Below are 20311 nucleotides of genomic sequence, written 5' to 3' on the forward strand. Positions count from 1 at the left end.
GCTTTCACGGCCTTGAGACGGTGAAACGTGTCGTCTTGTGTTCCTCGTGAGTTACACTTATACATCCCCAGAGGAGGAATCCTGTTGATAGAAACTTTCCCCCGTCTGCTACTTCTAAAGCCCCATTTCACATTTTCTGGTGAATTTTTCCATCTTTTGGAGACTTTGTGGCCCCGAGAGGACGAATCCTCCCGACTACACTTACTTCCTTGGATGTTTCCTATTTGTAAGTTTTCGTTAAAAACGCTGAAGCTGCACTCCAAATATTTTCCTTGAATTCTTATCCAGACTTTCATAGTTCCCAGTGGATGAATCCTATTGTCTTAAGTCATCCTGGCCTCACTTCTGTACTGGATATTCCTCCGACACCCCCCTGAGTCTCTCATTAGCTTTGGGAAATGGCTGGAAAATACTCAGTCGATCCCCGAGAGATCTTGTATCGGCCTTCATGGTCCCCAGAGGACAAAACCCGGCCTGGAGATGCTTTCTTCTTACATTTTGGAGGTTTTTTTCAATGTTTTTTTCTGATGAATCCATGCTGCGTCAGTTTGTCTGTCGTCTTCATGCTGCCTCATCGCCCTGAAACGTTTCTCCTCGTTCCTATTTATTTCACCCTCGGCCTTAAAACGTTGGTCGTGTTTGACTTGGGCGCCACAGTCGCTTGTTTATTTCTTCCTCCTAATGGGGACGTAAACATCAGAAAGCCTGTCGGACAGGCTGTCCTCTCCTCTGACATCTTCGTAAGTGGAAAATTGGGCCTGGAAATGGAGGTGGAGAAGCGTTACGGAGTCTCTCCACCCTGCATAATTGCAGCCTGGAAGCCGGCTGTAATTAATCTTTGAGAAAACTTGTCAAATTATTAATAGGGCCCTTAAGTGATGGCTGTGAAAGGAGGCCAGTGTTCAGGGGCGGAGGAGAGGCAGCGGGAGCGCTCGGAGGGCCTGTTTACTGTGAAAACACGGAGAGGTCGCTCTCCAGGAGTTCCGCGGCTCCACGTGTCGGGCCTCTCCACACATGGAGGCGTCGCGGGGAGCGCAGGCCTCTCCGGAAACCAGAGCGCCTCGCACTCCGGGCCCGGAGCAGACTCCTCCGGACTTCAGGAGGCTCTTCACTTTCTGCCCTCGCCCTCGCCGCCGGCCAACACAACGGCCATTGTTTTCCCCAGCTGGCCGCCTCACACCATCCCACGCTCCCCGGAGCGTCCCGGAGGCCGCTGTCGGTCCGTCCCGCACGCAATCAGTGAGAGCCTGAACACGCAATGCAAGCTTTTTTAGTAGAGCAAGTAGAAGTTGTCAATGATTAGCTTGAAGTTCAACTTTTCACAATAAAAGAAAATGAGCCGTGTCACACGACGGGCCGACCAGGTGGCCGCCGGGACCCAGGGTCAATATTTGCTGCCGTTGAGCTTCGCGCACGTGCGACGGAGTGCCGGCCCGGAAACACTGCGCTGCGTGGGAAGAAGGGAGAAATGGTGCAGAAGTCAAACAAGGCCCCCCGACCGAGAAAGAAAAAAAACCCCTGCAGTTTAGCGTGACGCGGGGAGAGAGAGAAAAAAAACGGCGCCGCAGCTGGATGGAGCTCCGCCGCGTCAACAAGTTGTACATTTCTGCACTTTGTGATGACGTGGACATGTTTCCAGTCGGCGTTTGGATCTATTCTGGGTCAGGACAATAGTTAAAAAGGCCGAAACAATGGGAGGAAAGCGGCGCGGGAAACTGTCCTTTCCTTCCAAAGCCTCGGCACAACAAGTCAACCCAGCCATGACCAGCACACGCTCGCGTCAATCCCACTCCTGGGCGCTTGTGCCCAACGTTCCCAAGGTTTCGCGTTTGTGCGAAGGCGCCTGGTGAAGTGTCGCAGCCTTGACGCCCGACGACAGACAGGTATGCGTCCTGGAAGGCGCTCGGCGGCCATTCTTCCTGTGCGCGGCGCCTCCGCCGCCGCCGCCGCCTCGAGGCCCTCGCCGCTTTGCGGGGACTCCTTGAATGGAGGAGGCGTGTGCGTACATGCGAGCGCCCGGAGCGGAACGTGCAGCTATTCTGCTCTTCTTCCGCAACACCGTGTTTCATGCCCACTTGAAAGCCGCGCTGCCTTGTGCCAAAGAGATTACATATTTCCTCCCCGGCAGCCACGGGGGTTAAGAGGCTTTGCTGCTGCCAGAGTTGATTTTCAGCTCCACTGTTGTGCTGCGGAGCACCTGTTGCACAAACACACACCGGGACACGACGTCATGAAGCTCTTCTGGGCTTTGATTGCGCCTCGAACTCTTTTGATTTGTTTTTACTTGTCCTGCACAGAAATGTTTATGCATTTGAACCAGAGAAAACATGTCAAATGCTCCAGTCCTTGTGAATCCAGTCAGAATTAGAGGCCTTAATAACCTTTCAGTTGAACTTTAAAGTGGCAGCAGTTTTGCAGCGCACACAAAAAGTACTTACAAACACATTCGAGGCGAGAAATAAGATGTGTTTTAGCAGATTTCTACGATAAACTGAGTTTCACGAGCGCCAGAAGGTTTCCCGGCTCCCTGGACTCGCTGCTCGGCGGCGGTCGCCGGGCAGCCCAGGCCCTCCGACGTGCCGCTGACAGGGCTTGTCAGCACGCCTCTCCGCCTGCCATTCTCCGGCCCTGTGTGACGGGGTTCACCCCGGGATCGGGTTCGGGCCCCGGCGAGGCTCCACCTGGACGCGTCGGGGGCGAGAGACTCTGAGAGGATGAAGAGAATGAGCGGGGGAGGAGAGGAGAGGAGCCTCATAAAGGGAAACATTTGCAAACCGGAAGGGAGTTATGTAAATGGGTTAGTCATTAAGGCCCTCTAAAAGAGAGGAGGCCAGATTGGGGCCAGGGGTTGGCGGGTAGGCGAGTCGGGAACATAAACCCATTATGTTGAATGGGCTTCTCTGTTCAACGTAAGCTCCTCTTTCTCTTTCCTCTTTTTCTTCCCCCCTCTGTGAAGATCAGATTTGGTTTCCTGTATGGTCTTTATTCAAAGGCTAATATCGGAATACCCAAAATACTATTATTTTCTGCAGCAATGAGGCTTGACTCATCCTTTCAGCGGCGCTTCCCCAGCGGACGCTGATTGTTATTCACGGGGTATTTCCGTGTTCCTCGGCTGCCTTGATGTCGTCGGCCTACAGCCTTTCATGGCCACTCAGAGTGTTGTTCCTCAAACTCACAATCTTCTCACGGGTCGGACGCACTCGTTCATCCATCACTCATGCGAGCGCACTTTTGTAAGAATATCTGGATTTATGCTCCTTTCTGGGATGAAACAGACGTTGCTGACCTTTAACTCCCATTTTGATCTTGTCTGTTTGACACATTTGTTGTAAATCCTGAGAGAAGTTACACATAAATCACATTTAGAGGAAATGCAACTGTTGCTCAGTTGTCATAGTTTTTCTATATGTATGATCACAGAACAGTAAACAATACTTCACTGGTTAAATAACTAACTGTAACTTCATCCACATTTGAACGCTTGTGGATAGTGCCACCTGCTGGCAGGATGGAGAACTGCGTGAATAATGTAATGAGTACTTTGTGACGTTTCCGTTCCTTTTTTACTCTTTAGATGGCAGCATTGTAGAGGATCCTGCAAATAAATTGTAAAGGTTTCCAACAACAAAAACTATTGTTGTGGAAAATGCTGAAGAGAAACCTGGAGACTTTGAGAGAGAGAGAGAGAGAGAAATGTGTGAACCTCATTGTTCACAATCTTAAGACAATCTTCTTTTTGTTTTTCTTGTTGCAGGACATCAGAAGATCCTCGACTGTCCCTGGACGTGAGAGAGGACACGGACACTCCAGAGGAGGACGAGGACAGCCTGGACTCCATGTGGAGCCTGCTGGAACAGCAACTCTGGCTCCACCTGCTGGACGGAAAAAGGTACTGACGGAAAAAACACAACAAATAAGACTAAAACAAAACAATTCTTTTAATTCGAGTAGTAATAATATTAACAGGCATCATCATGACGAATCTGTACTTGATGAGTAAAAAGATTTTCAAATAAACTAAATATATTGAAATATAAAGACCATGACCAAATAAGTAATTTTTAAGTGGAAAGAAGATAAAACATCTCTACAGTGGAGCTCAATGATGAAATACTGCTGAAATGACCAGCTCAGTCCAGCTTACATAATCCTGAATAATCAGAATAAAACACCAGAGGAAGTTGAGACAGGAAGTGGCAGGCGTTTGAACTTTATTGGCATTTTTTTTGTGTTTTTTTTTTGCAAGACATCACCTGTCAGTTCAATTCCAGTTACGATAAATGCATCGAGACAAAAAAATAACTTTGGCTGTCTTTTAAGTCTTTTTCTTCCTTGTTTTATTTACAAAGACAGAAGGATGATCCTGAATCATGCAGCAGAGCTCGAACTCAAAAAGTTAAACAACCTAACCTTGATATTGCTGAAAGAGGAGATAAACTGGGATATGACCAGAAAAAAAAAAAGAAGAACGAGTTTGGCAAGCTGTCACAGTTCAGGCTAGAAGCGAATAAAAAGTGCAAAGGGTATTTTATCCATTTGGGATTATTTAAGAATTCCAGTTAAAAAAAAGAAAAGAAAAGAAAAGAAACTTGGATGGCTTAGATAACATTTTCTACCCCCAACATCAAGTTTAGTCATAAATCACACTGTACACAACTTCTTCAAAGTGCAAATATAATGAATTGGCATAAGCTGGTATATACAGTTCATTTTCTGATGACGAGAAGAATTAAAAAGCTTTTTTCTTTGTCCAGTTTGGCTCCGTGTTTGTAGAGAGAAAGATGTTTTGTCGTCACGCGTTGGCGTTTTGTCTTGCAAAACATGCACAACCGCTGCTTCTTCTATTTCGTGTAACTCGGGTTTTATTGCGATTTTCTCCAGATTGTAAGTTGGCACGTTGCCGCTGAAGTCGGATCGACTCCGCTACGCCTAAAGTCCCGATCGCAGGACAGCGTCGGGTTGCATAAGACTTCCAGGACTGAAAAAGAGGCGTGAATGGAAACGAGTGCGTTTCATTCACAGGTGGCTCCTTTCGCCCATTTCCTCCATTTTACTTTGATTCGTGATCAATTTGTTGTGGCTTCTGTGGGTTTCGGCCTCTCTGATTGGCCGAGGTGGTCGGAGGGACGTGAATCGAGGTGTTGCGTCTGTGATATGTAAACTTTAGAGGTGGTTGTATTAAGACTTGAACAGGAAGTGAAGGAACCCGTGATTGTTGTTGAGTGTCATCTGGATTTATTGTGCTTTCTGGGCGTCTCTGAATCAAAGGAAAATGAAGGTTTTGCGATCACAAAAAAAGTATTTGTTTCGGCGGGAGGGGGAGGGGGGGGGGGCGGGCTCCAGTAGACAATGAAGAGCTGCGTTATTCTTTTAATGAGACTGTTAACACTTTCGTCTTGACCTTCCTCCCCGGGCTGGGCTCTCCGCTCAGAGGGAGGGAGGGAGGGGAAGGGTGGGGCGCCGTCGTTGGAGACCTGTGGGGAAAAGCAAAAACCGCCACCGTGAGCGACACGCGGCAACCTGCTCCCCCGGGCGGGACGCCGCCACCGTTACCTTCAGTAGAGGAAGAAGAGGCGCGTCCGGTGGGAGGTGGCCATGTTCTCCGACATGTTGCGGACTTTAAGGTAGTTCACGAAGCCCCTGAAGAAGAGCAGGAGACCTGCAGAGGAGGAGGAGGAGGAGGAGGAGGTCACTTAACCGTGCTCATGGCCTCGGCAGAGGCGAGGCGCCGGCGTCACTCACCGAGCAGCAGGAAGATCCACCACAGCCAGTACTGGCCGTTGAAGTAGCCGGTGAAGTAGTCGGAGAACTGGAGGAGGGAGAGAGAGAGAGAGAGAGAATCAGTGCTTGTGAATCTTCCTCCACAGCTCCAGCTCAGGGATGCAGCCCAGCTCACCCTCACGATGAGGATCCACTTGATGAGGGAGAGGCCGAAGCCACAGATGGCGCCGTAGCGTCCGGCGATGGTGTTGGTCAGACAGAAGGACAGGCAGAAGCCGATCCAGTTGAACAGGAAGGCCACTGGAGGGGAAAACAAAACGTGATCAACACTTTCAAAAAAGGGCGTGCGTCACATCTTGGGAAAGAAAAAAAAAAAACAACTCACTAAAAAACGCCAGCATGAAGATCCCGTCGTTTCCGACTCGCAGCTGATCGGCGTCACTGAAGTCGTCTCTGGGAGGAAACTCGTCGTCCTGGAGACAGAGACGCCCCGGGGCGGGGCCTTTAGGCGCCTGGAACACGTCACGCCCCAACGCTGCCGACTCGTCAACACGCAACGCCTCCTTACCCGAGGGATCACCTCCACGGTGGAGATGGCCATCGCGGCCGCCTTGGCCTTCTCCGCCTCGTCATACGTGGGCAGCGAGGTGGCGACGCTGTACGGCGGAGGGACGGGGAAGTCGCCTCTGAAGCTCGTCTCTGAAGGGAAAAGGATCACAGGGTGATGTGGACGTGACTCGCGGGCAGAATAGTTGCCGAGGCCAAATCCCGCCGCTATTTTTAGAAACGGGCGACCGCGCTGTGGAAAAGACGCCACGAAAGAGGGCTGGCAAAGTGATACCAGGTGTGGCGGCAGTCGCTCCCAAGTCGATGGAGGCGTAGGGAGGCGGCGGTGCCTCCGCCTCTCCCGGCGTCCTCGACGACTCCCCTGTGGACGGGTTCTGGTTCTGGTTCTGGTTCTGGTCCACGGCGGCGGCGGCCTGGACCGAGGCAGACGTGCATGGCTGCTGCTCGCTGCTGGAGGCCTCCGAAGAGTCGTCCTCGTTGTGCAACTGGAGGAGAAAATACACAGAAATGCATCGTAGTCGATCACATTGGACCTGTAGACACGGATTGTGATCATGAGAGGCTTCAACTCCACATTTCGAGGGAAAACAGCAATGGAGGAGCGAGTTTCACCTGTACATCAATGCCTCATTTGAATAGAATGACTACTGAAATAGTATCAGTGCGTGTTTGTTTGTTTGCCCTCAACAGAATGTGGAGGCGACATCGGCACGTCAACACACGGTAAGGTGAGCCGCGGGGAACCGGGGCGCCATCTGAGAAACTGGTCATAAGCGGAGGGAGGCGGGACGTCCACGCGCCCAAGAGGCCAGCCCAATCTCAACGACCTTGAAAAAAATGTGTTTTGTTCCACGGCGAGGGCAGGCAAATCCGAAAGCGCAGACTCGTCACGTTCCTGTGAACCCAGAGCAAATTCCTCCGACACAGAAATGTGGCCGCTCAAGGGCACGGCGGTGACGAACGTTGTGATCAGTCAGCAGACAGTCGCTCTGCTGGTTTGTGGCGACACGTGAAAAGTGAAAGACAAATTACACTTGATGAGTGCATGAAAACCATCGTCATTATAATAAGAGGAACCCGTGGAAACGCCCTCTTGCAATAACAAGGAAACAGATGTACTTTGCACAAGTTTGGTAAGCTACAATATCCTGGGAGTGAATGAGTCGCTGCCGACTGGCTACGAATCAAGGACACAGCATAATGCACCCCCGCATACAGCGGCTTACATAAGATCCTCACAACACGGCCACATGCCTCCTCATGTGTCCAAATAGACCCGAAGCTCCTGCTGCAGCGGGCCAGAGCCCAAGAAACAACAAGGAAGGGCCAAGAAGTGAAGGCACCACAACACCTGACACCTCCGGCCTGAGCTGGATCCACACAACACCTGGATACGGTTGCTTTAATCCCTGCGTTGTACATTTTCCTTGGCTGGGAATCAATCCTGTGGGATTATCAGGCATTAAACCACAGGCACCCCAGCAACAGAGCACACTTTCAGAAGGCACTTCCACTCACTATTGTTTCTTCCACTTTTATACAGATGTGTTTGATCAACAACTGTTTGGGCTTGAGTGAACAAATATATCCAAAATGGTGACAGTTTATTGTTCAGCCTCAACTCTCGCCAACACAAATTTAACGATTAGTATTTCTTAACAACACTATGAGGAGTGTGCCGTGCTTTTTAAACACTTATGTAACAGTGTTGAGTTTTACAGACTGCACGTAAACGCACCAGAGTTCACGTCTTTCAGTGTTGACAACTTCGAAAGGCCTCGCGTGCCCACGCTGCTCGCGCACGCCAACAGACGCGGAAGTTGTGAAAAAGAAGCCATCAAAATAAGTCAAATAACTCCGATTAAAACACGGCGTGGGTCAGTATTCCGAGGGCGCGTGGCGTGTTTAACCGAGTGGTTCACAGCATTTTTTATGTGGTTTTAAAAAAGACAAACAAAAAAACAAAACAAAAACGGAAGTGTCGGGAGTCGAGGCCTGGTTTCATGACACGTCCGGGCCGCGGGTCAGTCGTTGTTTTCATCCGTCCACTCACCACTTGGTATCGGCTCGCTGGGTCCATCCCGACCGGGTTCAAGCTGGCACCGGAGCCAGCCGAGAGAGGGGAGGGGGGCGGCTGGAGGCTCGGTGCGGTTCGCTGCGGCGCTGGAGTCACGGGCAGGCGGGCGGCTGTCGGCTCTCCGGGACAGAAATGGCTGCAACGTTCAGTGACGCTGGAAAACAACAGAGGGGGGAGGAAGGAACTGCGACGGCGAAGGACAGCAGAGGGAGGGCGGAGGATGTGCGCCGGAAGCAGATCACGCATGTCAAAATAAGAGCTGGAACAGCGGAAAGTTTCCCCCTGGTGCCCGGAAGTGGTGGCGCTGCCGGATAATGGAAAATAATACTAAGATTGAGAGGACCCACAAGGAAAGAACCTATATAAACATATATGTTTTAATATAGGTTTTGATATAGGTTTTTAACATATGTGACATATATAAAATTGGCCGTTTTCCTACATTATATGTACATAAATGCACATATATGTGCATACAGGCACCTATATAGGTACATATATGCACCTATATGTTCTTCTTACATAATTATTTTTTAGTTAGTTCTTAGTTATTGCCTTGATAACGTATGACAGTTGCCAAAGTGAGATATGGGCTATATATATATATGTGGAAATAAAGAAGCAGTACAGGAGACCTATATAGCCTGTAGATTCACATATATGCACCTCAATTTCGCCTATATGTGGCATATATACGCATATATGCAGCGTATATGTGCATATAAACTGCTTATAGGTTTCATATATGCACATATACCCCCGTATAGGTTATTTCCATGTGGGGAGGACAAACATATTAATGTTAGCCCGGTGGTGATGTTGAGGGAATTAAAAAAAGACACCGAGGGACGGAAACCTGCTGATAGTAACAGAGTCCCAGAAGAAAATAACATTGACGATGGATAAGATTTATAAAAAGATGATCAGTGAAAAAAAAAGTATTTTGGGGGGCGAAGTGAGTAAAGAGACTGCGAATTACAATAAATGGGGTAAAGGGTGGACAGTGTGTCTGTTGTACTTGAATTTCAGGGATCGGCATTTCTAGGAAGGGTTTAAATAGGATGCATGAGCTTCCCAGTCAGGGCGTATGTACCTCCACCTTTGCGGTGTTACAAATGTCAAAGGTATGGACACACTGCAGCAGTTTGTCGAGGAAAAGAGGTGCCCCAAATGTGGATGTGAACATAAAATCGAGGAGCGCAAACTTACTTACAGTGAGCGCGCTCATTCTGGTGTTTGTGAACGGCGCTCTCACAGTGTAATGTTGTTTAAGAGGGTTGCCAGATTCCCACAGTATTCCAGTGGAAACCCATCTAAAGTACACCATAAACGGGCCTTAACATGTTGGGGGAAAACAGCCAATCTGGCAACAGCAGCCACCACTGAGTCGCACTCCCGTTGCGTCATCAACATGCGACGCCAAGCGGCAAAAACAAATCGCAACAGCATGACTTCTAGCGCCGCCTCCACGATGAATGCTTCATCTTCGAATGATTATGTAAAATTATTTTATGAAAAATCTTTTTGTGTAAACTTTCCCTGCCGTGATTCAAGAAGCAACTCCGTACATCAACATCAACAGTCGGACTTGAGACGGCACATTGAACTGAAGCACCGGCGAGCCTTTCAAGCTATGTTGAGCAATTAAAACATGAAAAGACACAACAGCGAGCCAATAAATGTCTGAATGTTACTCTTTTATGACCCAAGTTCTCCGACTGAAGAGTGAACTGAAACGTGACAAATAATGTTTCAATGTTTTGCACTTTGCGGTTCATGTTAAGTTTCCTACCTCAGATTGTTTTTGTGTTTGTACAAGAATTATGTCGACACATCTTCTGTTCAGAATGCTCTCCTTGAGGGTTTTACTGTTTTAAGTTATTTGTGTGTAGAACCTGCCTGGTGCCTTTGCACCTTAAAGACTACTGTCCGCTTTGTTTAGTTTTTTTGTTTGTTTTAATAATTTCACATTAAAAAAGGCCATTCAAGCAGCAAGTTTTTCCTCATGTTTTGGAGAATATACTGTCGGGGTGGAAGCTGCAGCTGGCTACCAGTGTGGAATGAAACGAGACAAATGCCAGTATTCTGAGGGTAATAGCTTGAATGATGGATTAATATGTAGGAAAAGAAAGGGTCCAAATTCCAAACAGACTGATATCAGATGTTGGTCTGATGAATTACTAAAAACTAATTCTCTGTGTTTTTCGGTGTATTTATGGTACGATTCTGATGTGGCTGTTTGTAGATATGCATAAAGCTTCCACCAACCTGCAGCACCGTCACTCCTCCCAGTCAGCACCTGTGTTTTATGTATTGTTTTTATGTATTATTCTTGTATTTGTTTCTTAATATATCTTTTTTATAGCTTTGTTGTAAAGCACTTTGGGTACCACTGGCAATAGTAATCCTGTCAGACGAACGATATGGTGGTGAAGAAGAAGTGTTATCTATATCAATAGGTCCAAAGCAGCATCTTGTAAAAACGAAAACGCTCTTAATCAGTAAATTAAACTTTATTCAAGAATGTTCAAGGTGAAAGGAGAGGTTGTGTCTGAAAACGTTCCATAAACATCTGGAACAGATTTGTTGTACGAGTTCCAGACGTGTTGAAATTATTTCATAAATAATTTCTTCCCGTGTCTTCCCGTTTCTTCCCGTCACCGGTAAACAGAAAAAATGCAAATTGTGTTTCAGGTTTTCCTCACTATTACAGCGCGACCCTGGTAGGAACCATCCATCGCAGTCACTGCAGCGCTCCGGGGACACTTTATCAGCGCACGACGTGACCTGCATCGTCGTCCTTTAGATTTTACTGTAAACTTCTTTGCAGAGCCAATGTGACAACCTGAAGCGTTGCTTGTAATTCCACCATCCGTCCATAAGATGGCGGAAAACTGTCAAGTGAGAAATAGAACAGTGCCATCTTGTGGTCAAAGTGAGTAACTGCTACCATCGTGTCAACTTCATAGTGACCACAAGAGGGCAGTGATTATTGTAAAAACACTTCATTAAAGACTTTAATCAATATATTTTAAGAAAACTACTGGTGAGGTTTAGTGTATTGGACTTTTTTTCTAATTATTTTTAATTACATGATACAAACACCTGTAGAGGAATATAAACAAACCAGCCGCTAGGGGGCGTCGAAGGTATACGTCCAATAAAAGCATCAATATAAAATTAAATTAAATAGTTAAATACAAATACACTTCTTCAGGCATGGGACATGTACGTTAAAATAACAGTTTATACATTTAGTGGCTGGTGAGTCTTGTTTCCCAGTCTTTCAGTGTTATTAGGGAACTGTAATACATTTTAAATAAAATTTAAGTTTAAATTTAAATAAAAGAAACAAGGGAGCCGCGGTGTCTTTCTCTTCTCTTAGTCTCATGTTTTTATCTTCACATTGTATTTGTCAGGAGGAAAATGTTGGAACTTAATGACTCTGCTGGAAACGAGGACTTGAAGTCACATGTTTATTTATTTAAACAGACCAAACAGAGAAAATGGTGGACCGAGGTTGTGTCTGGAAACGCTCCATAAACATCTGGAACAGATTTTTTTGTACGAGTTCCAGATGTGTTGAAATTATTTCATCAACAGTTTAATGTGTTCAGCCTGTTTTTCACCACTAAACAGAAAAAAATTCAACTTGCGTTTCAGGTTTTCCTCACTATTACAGCGCGACCCTGGTAGGAACCATCCATCGCAGTCACTGCAGCGCTCCGGACACACTTTATCAGCGCACCACGTGACCTGCAGCGCCGTGTTCAAGTCAATAAAATCCTAAACACACAACAATGACCGGTAAGAGAGAATATCAGAGCAGCGACACATTTAATCACTAATATCTCGCGGCTGTATATCAGTAGAGAAGTTTAAGGTGAAACTGACGTCATAACACGGCCGTTAGCATCGGCTAATGTTCGTAGCTAACACGTGAGCACCGCAGGAGTTTTCCTCAAAGAGAGAAACGTCTATTGTGGCTCTTATTCTAAAAACACTTCATTAAAGCCTTTAATCAATACATGTTAAATAAAATGTGAATAAAACTACTTAAATAAAACTACAGGTGGTTTCGTGTATTGAACTTTTTTCCTAATTATTTTTCATTACATACATGCATACATAATTACAAACACCTGTCGAGGAATATAATCAAACCAGCCGCTAGGGGGAGCCACATGTCTACATACAGTAAAAGTACATGTATAATAAAATTGAATAGTTAAATAAGAACACACTTCTTCAGGCATGGAGCATGTACGTTAAAATAACAGTTTATACATTTAGTGACTGGTGAGTCTTGTTTCTCAGTCTTTCAATGTGGTTAGGGGAACTGTAATACATTTTAAATTTGTAAAAGAAACAAGGGAACCAAGGTGTCTTTCTCTTCTCTCCTGAAACTAGACTAAAGTTTAGTGTATAACTCATCCAAATTCAAGTCTATAGCTAGTCTAAAGTCTAGTCTGAAACTAGTCTAAAGGTTAGTCTATAATTTGTGCCAAATCTAGTCTAAAGTCTAGTCTGAACTGGTCTGAAATGTAATCAATAGGTCTAAAAAGGTGTTCCACTTCCACTTGTTGTACATTGTTATCTTGCAATGATAAATATTGAAGATAATTCACTGTAACTATTTATCTTTTATTAAACTACGTCAATACTACAAGATTGACCGTTGTAAAGTTTTCTCCTATTTTTAAACCTCTCAGACCGACCCGCTCAGTAAAGGGTAAACATCAGAAAGAAAACAGATTTTTTTAATTTTTTTATTACATAGAACATGGCTTCATAGACACAATGAACAGAATTGGAGCTGAATTCAAATTCATTTGGTTTGACTCTCAAGCTTGATCTCATTTCAAAAATATTTTCCGATTCATGCCACAAAATACGGCAGAACATCGTGGTCCTGTAGATTTTACTGTAAACTTCTTTGCAGAGCCAATGTGACAACCTGAAGCGTTGCTTGTAATTCCATCATCCGTCCACAAGATGGCGGAAAACTGTGAAGTGAGAAATAGAACAGTGCCATCTTGTGGTCAAAGTGAGTAACTGCTACCATCGTGTCAACTTCATAGTGACCACAAGAGGGCAGTGATTATTGTAAAAACACTTCATTAAAGACTTTAATCAATATATTTCAATAAAACTACTGGTGAGGTTTAATGTATCAAACTTTTTTTCTAATTATTTTTAATAAAATGATACAAACACCTGTAGAGGAATATAAACAAACCAGCCGCTAGGGGGCGTCAAAGGTATACGTCCAATAAAAGCATAAATATAAAATTAAATTAAATAGTTAAATACAAATATACTTCTTCAGGCATGGGACATGTATGTTAAAATAACAGTTTATACATCTAGTGGCTGGTGAGTCTTGTTTCCCAGTGTTTCAATGTTATTAGGGAACTGTAATACATTTTAAATTAAATATAAGTGTACATTTAAATAAAAGAAACCAGGGAGCCGAGGTGTCTTTCTCTTGTCTTAGTCTCATGTTTTTATCTTGACATTGTATTTGTCAGGAGGAAAATGTTGGAACTTAATGACTCTGCTGGAAAAGGACTTGAAGTCGCATGTTTATTTTGTTAAACAGACCAAACAAAGAAAATGGTGGACGTCCAGCTGAGACTGGAACTTTCCCCGAGGACGGGGGAGGAACCTGGACTCCTCCAGGTCCAGCGTTCACCGACCACTGTTAGAGGTGAGTCTACAACCACACCTGGAACTAGTCTACAACCAGTATGAAACTAGTTTAAAATTAGTCAGACTAGTCTAAATAGGTGTTTCTCTTGTTGTAATAATAATAATAATGTTAGAAATATTTAGTTGTAACATTACTATTGGTGTTACTGTGTTTTTATTAGTACTACCCAAACCACAGTACAATCATATAAATAGGGCAACATCAGTGAACAGTATAAGGTGTGTAGAGCTTTGAGATTTAAAATGTGCTTTGCTTTTGCTGCAATGCTTCTTGAAATCTTCATAGATATATATTTAATGTGAGATTTCCCAGTAATTCTATCATGAATAAAACCTCCAAGGAATGTGATTTTCTGCAGCCGCTCTATAACAACTCCTCTATCTGAACTGCTTCCTGAGCAGTGGAATTATTAAAAATTTTGGGAACTTTACAGTCATTGGTCCAAAAAATGAAAAAAACGTAAGGCAAAATAATTAAAAATAGGAAATATTGGGAAAGTGATGGAAATGGGTCAGAAATGATGGTAAGACTATAGTAAGGCTATTAAAAGGCTTATTGGGGTGAAAATTTTACATTTTGGGAACTTTACAGTCATTTGTCCGGAAAAAAAAAAACGTAAGTCAAACGTGTGGCAAAATAAGTAAAAATAGGAAATATTGGGAAAGTGATGGAAATGGGTCAGAAATGATGGTAAGACTATAGTAAGGCTATTAAAAGGCTTATTGGGGTGAACATTTTACATTTTGGGAACTTTACAGTCATTTGTCCAGAAAAAAAAAACATAAGTCAAAATAAGTAAAAATAGGAAATATTGGGAAAGTGATGGAAATGGGTCAGAAATGATGGTAAGACTATAGTAAGGCTATTAAAAGGCTTATTGGGGTGAAAATTTAACATTTTGGGAACTTTACAGTCATTTGTCCAGAAAAAAAAAACGTAAGTCAAACGTATGGCAAAATAAGTAAAAATAGGAAATATTGGGAAAGTGATGGAAATGGGTCAGAAATGATGGTAAGACTATAGTAAGGCTATTAAAAGGCTTATTGGGGTGAACATTTTACATTTTGGGAACTTTACAGTCATTTGTCCAAAAAAATAAAACGTAAGTCAAACGTATGGCAAAATAAGTAAAAATAGGAAATATTGGGAAAGTGATGGAAATGGGTCAGAAATGATGGTAAGACTATAGTAAGGCTATTAAAAGGCTTATTGGGGTGAAAATTTTACATTTTGGGAACTTTACAGTAATTTGTCCAGAAAAAAAAAACGTAAGTCAAACGTATGGCAAAATAAGTAAAAATAGGAAATATTGGGAAAGTGATGGAAATGGGCCAGAAATGATGGTAAGACTATAGTAAAGCTATTAAAAGGCTTATTGGGGTGAAAATTTTACATTTTGGGAACTTTACAGTCATTTGTCCAAAAAAATAAAACGTAAGTCAAACGTAAGTCAAAATAAGTAAAAATAGGAAATATTGGGAAAGTGATGGAAATGGGTCAGAAATGATGGTAAGACTATAGTAAGACTATTAAAAGGCTTATTGGGGTGAAAATTTTACATTTTGGGAACTTTACAGTCATTTGTCCGAAGAAAAAAAAACGTAAGTCAAAATAAGTAAAAATAGGAAATATTGGGAAAGTGATGGAAATGGGTCAGAAATGATGGTAAGACTATAGTAAGGCGATTAAAAGGCTTATTGGGGTGAAAATGTTACATTTTGGGAACTTTACAGTCATTTGCCCAAAAAAAAAAAAACGTAAGTCAAAATAAGTAAAAATAGGAAATATTGGGAAAGTGATGGAAATGGGTCAGAAATGATGGTAAGACTATAGTAAGGCTATTAAAAGGCTTATTGGGGTGAAAATTTAACATTTTGGGAACTTTACAGTCATTTGTCCAGAAAAAAAAAACGTAAGTCAAACGTATGGCAAAATAAATAAAAATAGGAAATATTGGGAAAGTGATGGAAATGGGTCAGAAATGATGGTTAGACTATAGTAAGGCTATTAAAAGGCTTATTGGGGTGAACATTTTACATTTTGGGAACTTTACAGTCATTTGTCCGGAAGAAAAAAACGTAAGTCAAAATAAGTAAAAATAGGAAATATTGGGAAAGTGATGGAAATGGGTCAGAAATGATGGTAAGACTATAGTAAGGCTATTAAAAGGCTTATTGGGGTGAAAATTTTACATTTTGGGAACTTTACAGTCATTTGTCCAGGAAAAAAAAACGTAAGTCAAACGTATGGCAAAATAAATAAAAATAGGAAATATTGGGAAAGTGATGGAAATGGGTCAGAAATGATGGTTAGACTATAATAAGGCTATTAAAAGGCTTATTGGGGTGAAAATTTTACATTTTGGGAACTTTACAGTCATTTGTCCGGAAGAAAAAAACGTAAGTCAAAATAAGTAAAAATAGGAAATATTGGGAAAGTGATGGAAATGGGCCAGAAATGATGGTAAGACTATAGTAAAGCTATTAAAAGGCTTATTGGGGTGAAAATTTTACATTTTGGGAACTTTACAGTCATTTGTCCAAAAAAATAAAACGTAAGTCAAACGTAAGTCAAAATAAGTAAAAATAGGAAATATTGGGAAAGTGATGGAAATGGGTCAGAAATGATGGTAAGACTATAGTAAGACTATTAAAAGGCTTATTGGGGTGAAAATTTTACATTTTGGGAACTTTACAGTCATTTGTCCGAAGAAAAAAAAACGTAAGTCAAAATAAGTAAAAATAGGAAATATTGGGAAAGTGATGGAAATGGGTCAGAAATGATGGTAAGACTATAGTAAGGCGATTAAAAGGCTTATTGGGGTGAAAATGTTACATTTTGGGAACTTTACAGTCATTTGCCCAAAAAAAAAAAACGTAAGTCAAAATAAGTAAAAATAGGAAATATTGGGAAAGTGATGGAAATGGGCCAGAAATGATGGTAAGACTATAGTAAAGCTATTAAAAGGCTTATTGGGGTGAAAATTTTACATTTTGGGAACTTTACAGTCATTTGTCCAAAAAAATAAAACGTAAGTCAAACGTAAGTCAAAATAAGTAAAAATAGGAAATATTGGGAAAGTGATGGAAATGGGTCAGAAATGATGGTAAGACTATAGTAAGACTATTAAAAGGCTTATTGGGGTGAAAATTTTACATTTTGGGAACTTTACAGTCATTTGTCCGAAGAAAAAAAAACGTAAGTCAAAATAAGTAAAAATAGGAAATATTGGGAAAGTGATGGAAATGGGTCAGAAATGATGGTAAGACTATAGTAAGGCGATTAAAAGGCTTATTGGGGTGAAAATGTTACATTTTGGGAACTTTACAGTCATTTGCCCAAAAAAAAAAAAACGTAAGTCAAAATAAGTAAAAATAGGAAATATTGGGAAAGTGATGGAAATGGGTCAGAAATGATGGTAAGACTATAGTAAGGCTATTAAAAGGCTTATTGGGGTGAAAATTTAACATTTTGGGAACTTTACAGTCATTTGTCCAGAAAAAAAAAACGTAAGTCAAACGTATGGCAAAATAAATAAAAATAGGAAATATTGGGAAAGTGATGGAAATGGGTCAGAAATGATGGTTAGACTATAGTAAGGCTATTAAAAGGCTTATTGGGGTGAAAATTTTACATTTTGGGAACTTTACAGTCATTTGTCCGGAAGAAAAAAACGTAAGTCAAAATAAGTAAAAATAGGAAATATTGGGAAAGTGATGGAAATGGGTCAGAAATGATGGTAAGACTATAGTAAGGCTATTAAAAGGCTTATTGGGGTGAAAATTTTACATTTTGGGAACTTTACAGTCATTTGTCCAGGAAAAAAAAACGTAAGTCAAACGTATGGCAAAATAAATAAAAATAGGAAATATTGGGAAAGTGATGGAAATGGGTCAGAAATGATGGTTAGACTATAATAAGGCTATTAAAAGGCTTATTGGGGTGAAAATTTTACATTTTGGGAACTTTACAGTCATTTGTCCGGAAGAAAAAAACGTAAGTCAAACGTAAGTCAAAATAAGTAAAAATAGGAAATATTGGGAAAGTGATGGAAATGGGTCAGAAATGATGGTAAGACTATAGTAAGACTATTAAAAGGCTTATTGGGGTGAAAATTTTACATTTTGGGAACTTTACAGTCATTTGTCCGAAGAAAAAAAAACGTAAGTCAAAATAAGTAAAAATAGGAAATATTGGGAAAGTGATGGAAATGGGTCAGAAATGATGGTAAGACTATAGTAAGGCGATTAAAAGGCTTATTGGGGTGAAAATGTTACATTTTGGGAACTTTACAGTCATTTGCCCAAAAAAAAAAAACGTAAGTCAAAATAAGTAAAAATAGGAAATATTGGGAAAGTGATGGAAATGGGTCAGAAATGATGGTAAGACTATAGTAAGGCTATTAAAAGGCTTATTGGGGTGAAAATTTAACATTTTGGGAACTTTACAGTCATTTGTCCAGAAAAAAAAAACGTAAGTCAAACGTATGGCAAAATAAATAAAAATAGGAAATATTGGGAAAGTGATGGAAATGGGTCAGAAATGATGGTTAGACTATAGTAAGGCTATTAAAAGGCTTATTGGGGTGAAAATTTTACATTTTGGGAACTTTACAGTCATTTGTCCGGAAGAAAAAAACGTAAGTCAAAATAAGTAAAAATAGGAAATATTGGGAAAGTGATGGAAATGGGTCAGAAATGATGGTAAGACTATAGTAAGGCTATTAAAAGGCTTATTGGGGTGAAAATTTTACATTTTGGGAACTTTACAGTCATTTGTCCAGGAAAAAAAAACGTAAGTCAAACGTATGGCAAAATAAATAAAAATAGGAAATATTGGGAAAGTGATGGAAATGGGTCAGAAATGATGGTTAGACTATAATAAGGCTATTAAAAGGCTTATTGGGGTGAAAATTTTACATTTTGGGAACTTTACAGTCATTTGTCCGGAAGAAAAAAACGTAAGTCAAAATAAGTAAAAATAGGAAATATTGGGAAAGTGATGGAAATGGGCCAGAAATGATGGTAAGACTATAGTAAGGCTATTAAAAGGCTTATTGGGGTGAAAATTTTACATTTTGGGAACTTTACAGTCATTTGTCCAAAAAAATAAAACGTAAGTCGTTTGACTTACGTTTTATTTTTTGGCAAAATAAGTAAAAATAGGAAATATTGGGAAAGTGATGGAAATGGGTCAGAAATGATGGTTAGACTATAGTAAGACTATTAAAAGGCTTATTGGGGTGAAAATTTTACATTTTGGGAACTTTACAGTCATTTGTCCGAAGAAAAAAAAACGTAAGTCAAAATAAGTAAAAATAGGAAATATTGGGAAAGTGATGGAAATGGGTCAGAAATGATGGTAAGACTATAGTAAGGCGATTAAAAGGCTTATTGGGGTGAAAATGTTACATTTTGGGAACTTTACAGTCATTTGCCCCAAAAAAAAAAACGTAAGTCAAAATAAGTAAAAATAGGAAATATTGGGAAAGTGATGGAAATGGGTCAGAAATGATGGTAAGACTATAGTAAGGCTATTAAAAGGCTTATTGGGGTGAAAATTTAACATTTTGGGAACTTTACAGTCATTTGTCCAGAAAAAAAAAACGTAAGTCAAACGTATGGCAAAATAAATAAAAATAGGAAATATTGGGAAAGTGATGGAAATGGGTCAGAAATGATGGTTAGACTATAGTAAGGCTATTAAAAGGATTATTGGGGTGAAAATTTTACATTTTGGGAACTTTACAGTCATTTGTCCGGAAGAAAAAAACGTAAGTCAAAATAAGTAAAAATAGGAAATATTGGGAAAGTGATGGAAATGGGTCAGAAATGATGGTAAGACTATAGTAAGGCTATTAAAAGGCTTATTGGGGTGAAAATTTTACATTTTGGGAACTTTACAGTCATTTGTCCAGGAAAAAAAAACGTAAGTCAAACGTATGGCAAAATAAATAAAAATAGGAAATATTGGGAAAGTGATGGAAATGGGTCAGAAATGATGGTAAGACTATAGTAAGACTATTAAAAGGCTTATTGGGGTGAAAATTTTACATTTTGGGAACTTTACAGTCATTTGTCCGAAGAAAAAAAAACGTAAGTCAAAATAAGTAAAAATAGGAAATATTGGGAAAGTGATGGAAATGGGTCAGAAATGATGGTAAGACTATAGTAAGGCGATTAAAAGGCTTATTGGGGTGAAAATGTTACATTTTGGGAACTTTACAGTCA

The 20311-nt window shown here is 41.5% G+C and overlaps 1 protein-coding gene across 1 annotated transcript; it reads right to left on the reverse strand.

Annotated features, from left to right (window-relative positions):
• Positions 1 to 4197: 4197 nt before the first annotated feature.
• ndfip2 (Nedd4 family interacting protein 2) lies at positions 4198 to 8517 on the reverse strand. The gene is made up of 8 exons (XM_080519556.1): positions 8345 to 8517; positions 6566 to 6776; positions 6293 to 6423; positions 6110 to 6197; positions 5900 to 6024; positions 5746 to 5812; positions 5557 to 5662; positions 4198 to 5477 (listed from the first exon to the last, which is right to left on the reverse strand). The coding sequence occupies exons 1-7, from the start codon at positions 8369 to 8371 to the stop codon at positions 5559 to 5561; spliced, it is 753 nt and encodes a 250-aa protein (XP_080375682.1). The 5' UTR covers positions 8372 to 8517; the 3' UTR covers positions 4198 to 5477; positions 5557 to 5558.
• Between the last annotated feature and the right edge of the window lie 11794 nt (positions 8518 to 20311).

The sequence above is a fragment of the Blennius ocellaris genome, assembly GCF_963422515.1.
Source record: "Blennius ocellaris genome assembly, chromosome: 24".
Classification (NCBI taxonomy): Eukaryota; Metazoa; Chordata; class Actinopteri; order Blenniiformes; family Blenniidae; genus Blennius; species Blennius ocellaris.

Bases quoted from the DNA above. Each gene is read 5' to 3' on its own strand.
- ndfip2 (XM_080519556.1), bottom strand. From the start codon at position 8,371: ATGGACCCAGCGAGCCGATACCAAGTG. The intron at 6,777-8,344 runs GTGAGTGGACGG...TTTCTCCTCCAG, and splicing joins CAGCGAGCCGATACCAAGTG to TTGCACAACGAGGACGACTC. The intron at 6,025-6,109 runs GTGAGTTGTTTT...TTTCCCCTCCAG, and splicing joins CTTCATGCTGGCGTTTTTTA to TGGCCTTCCTGTTCAACTGG.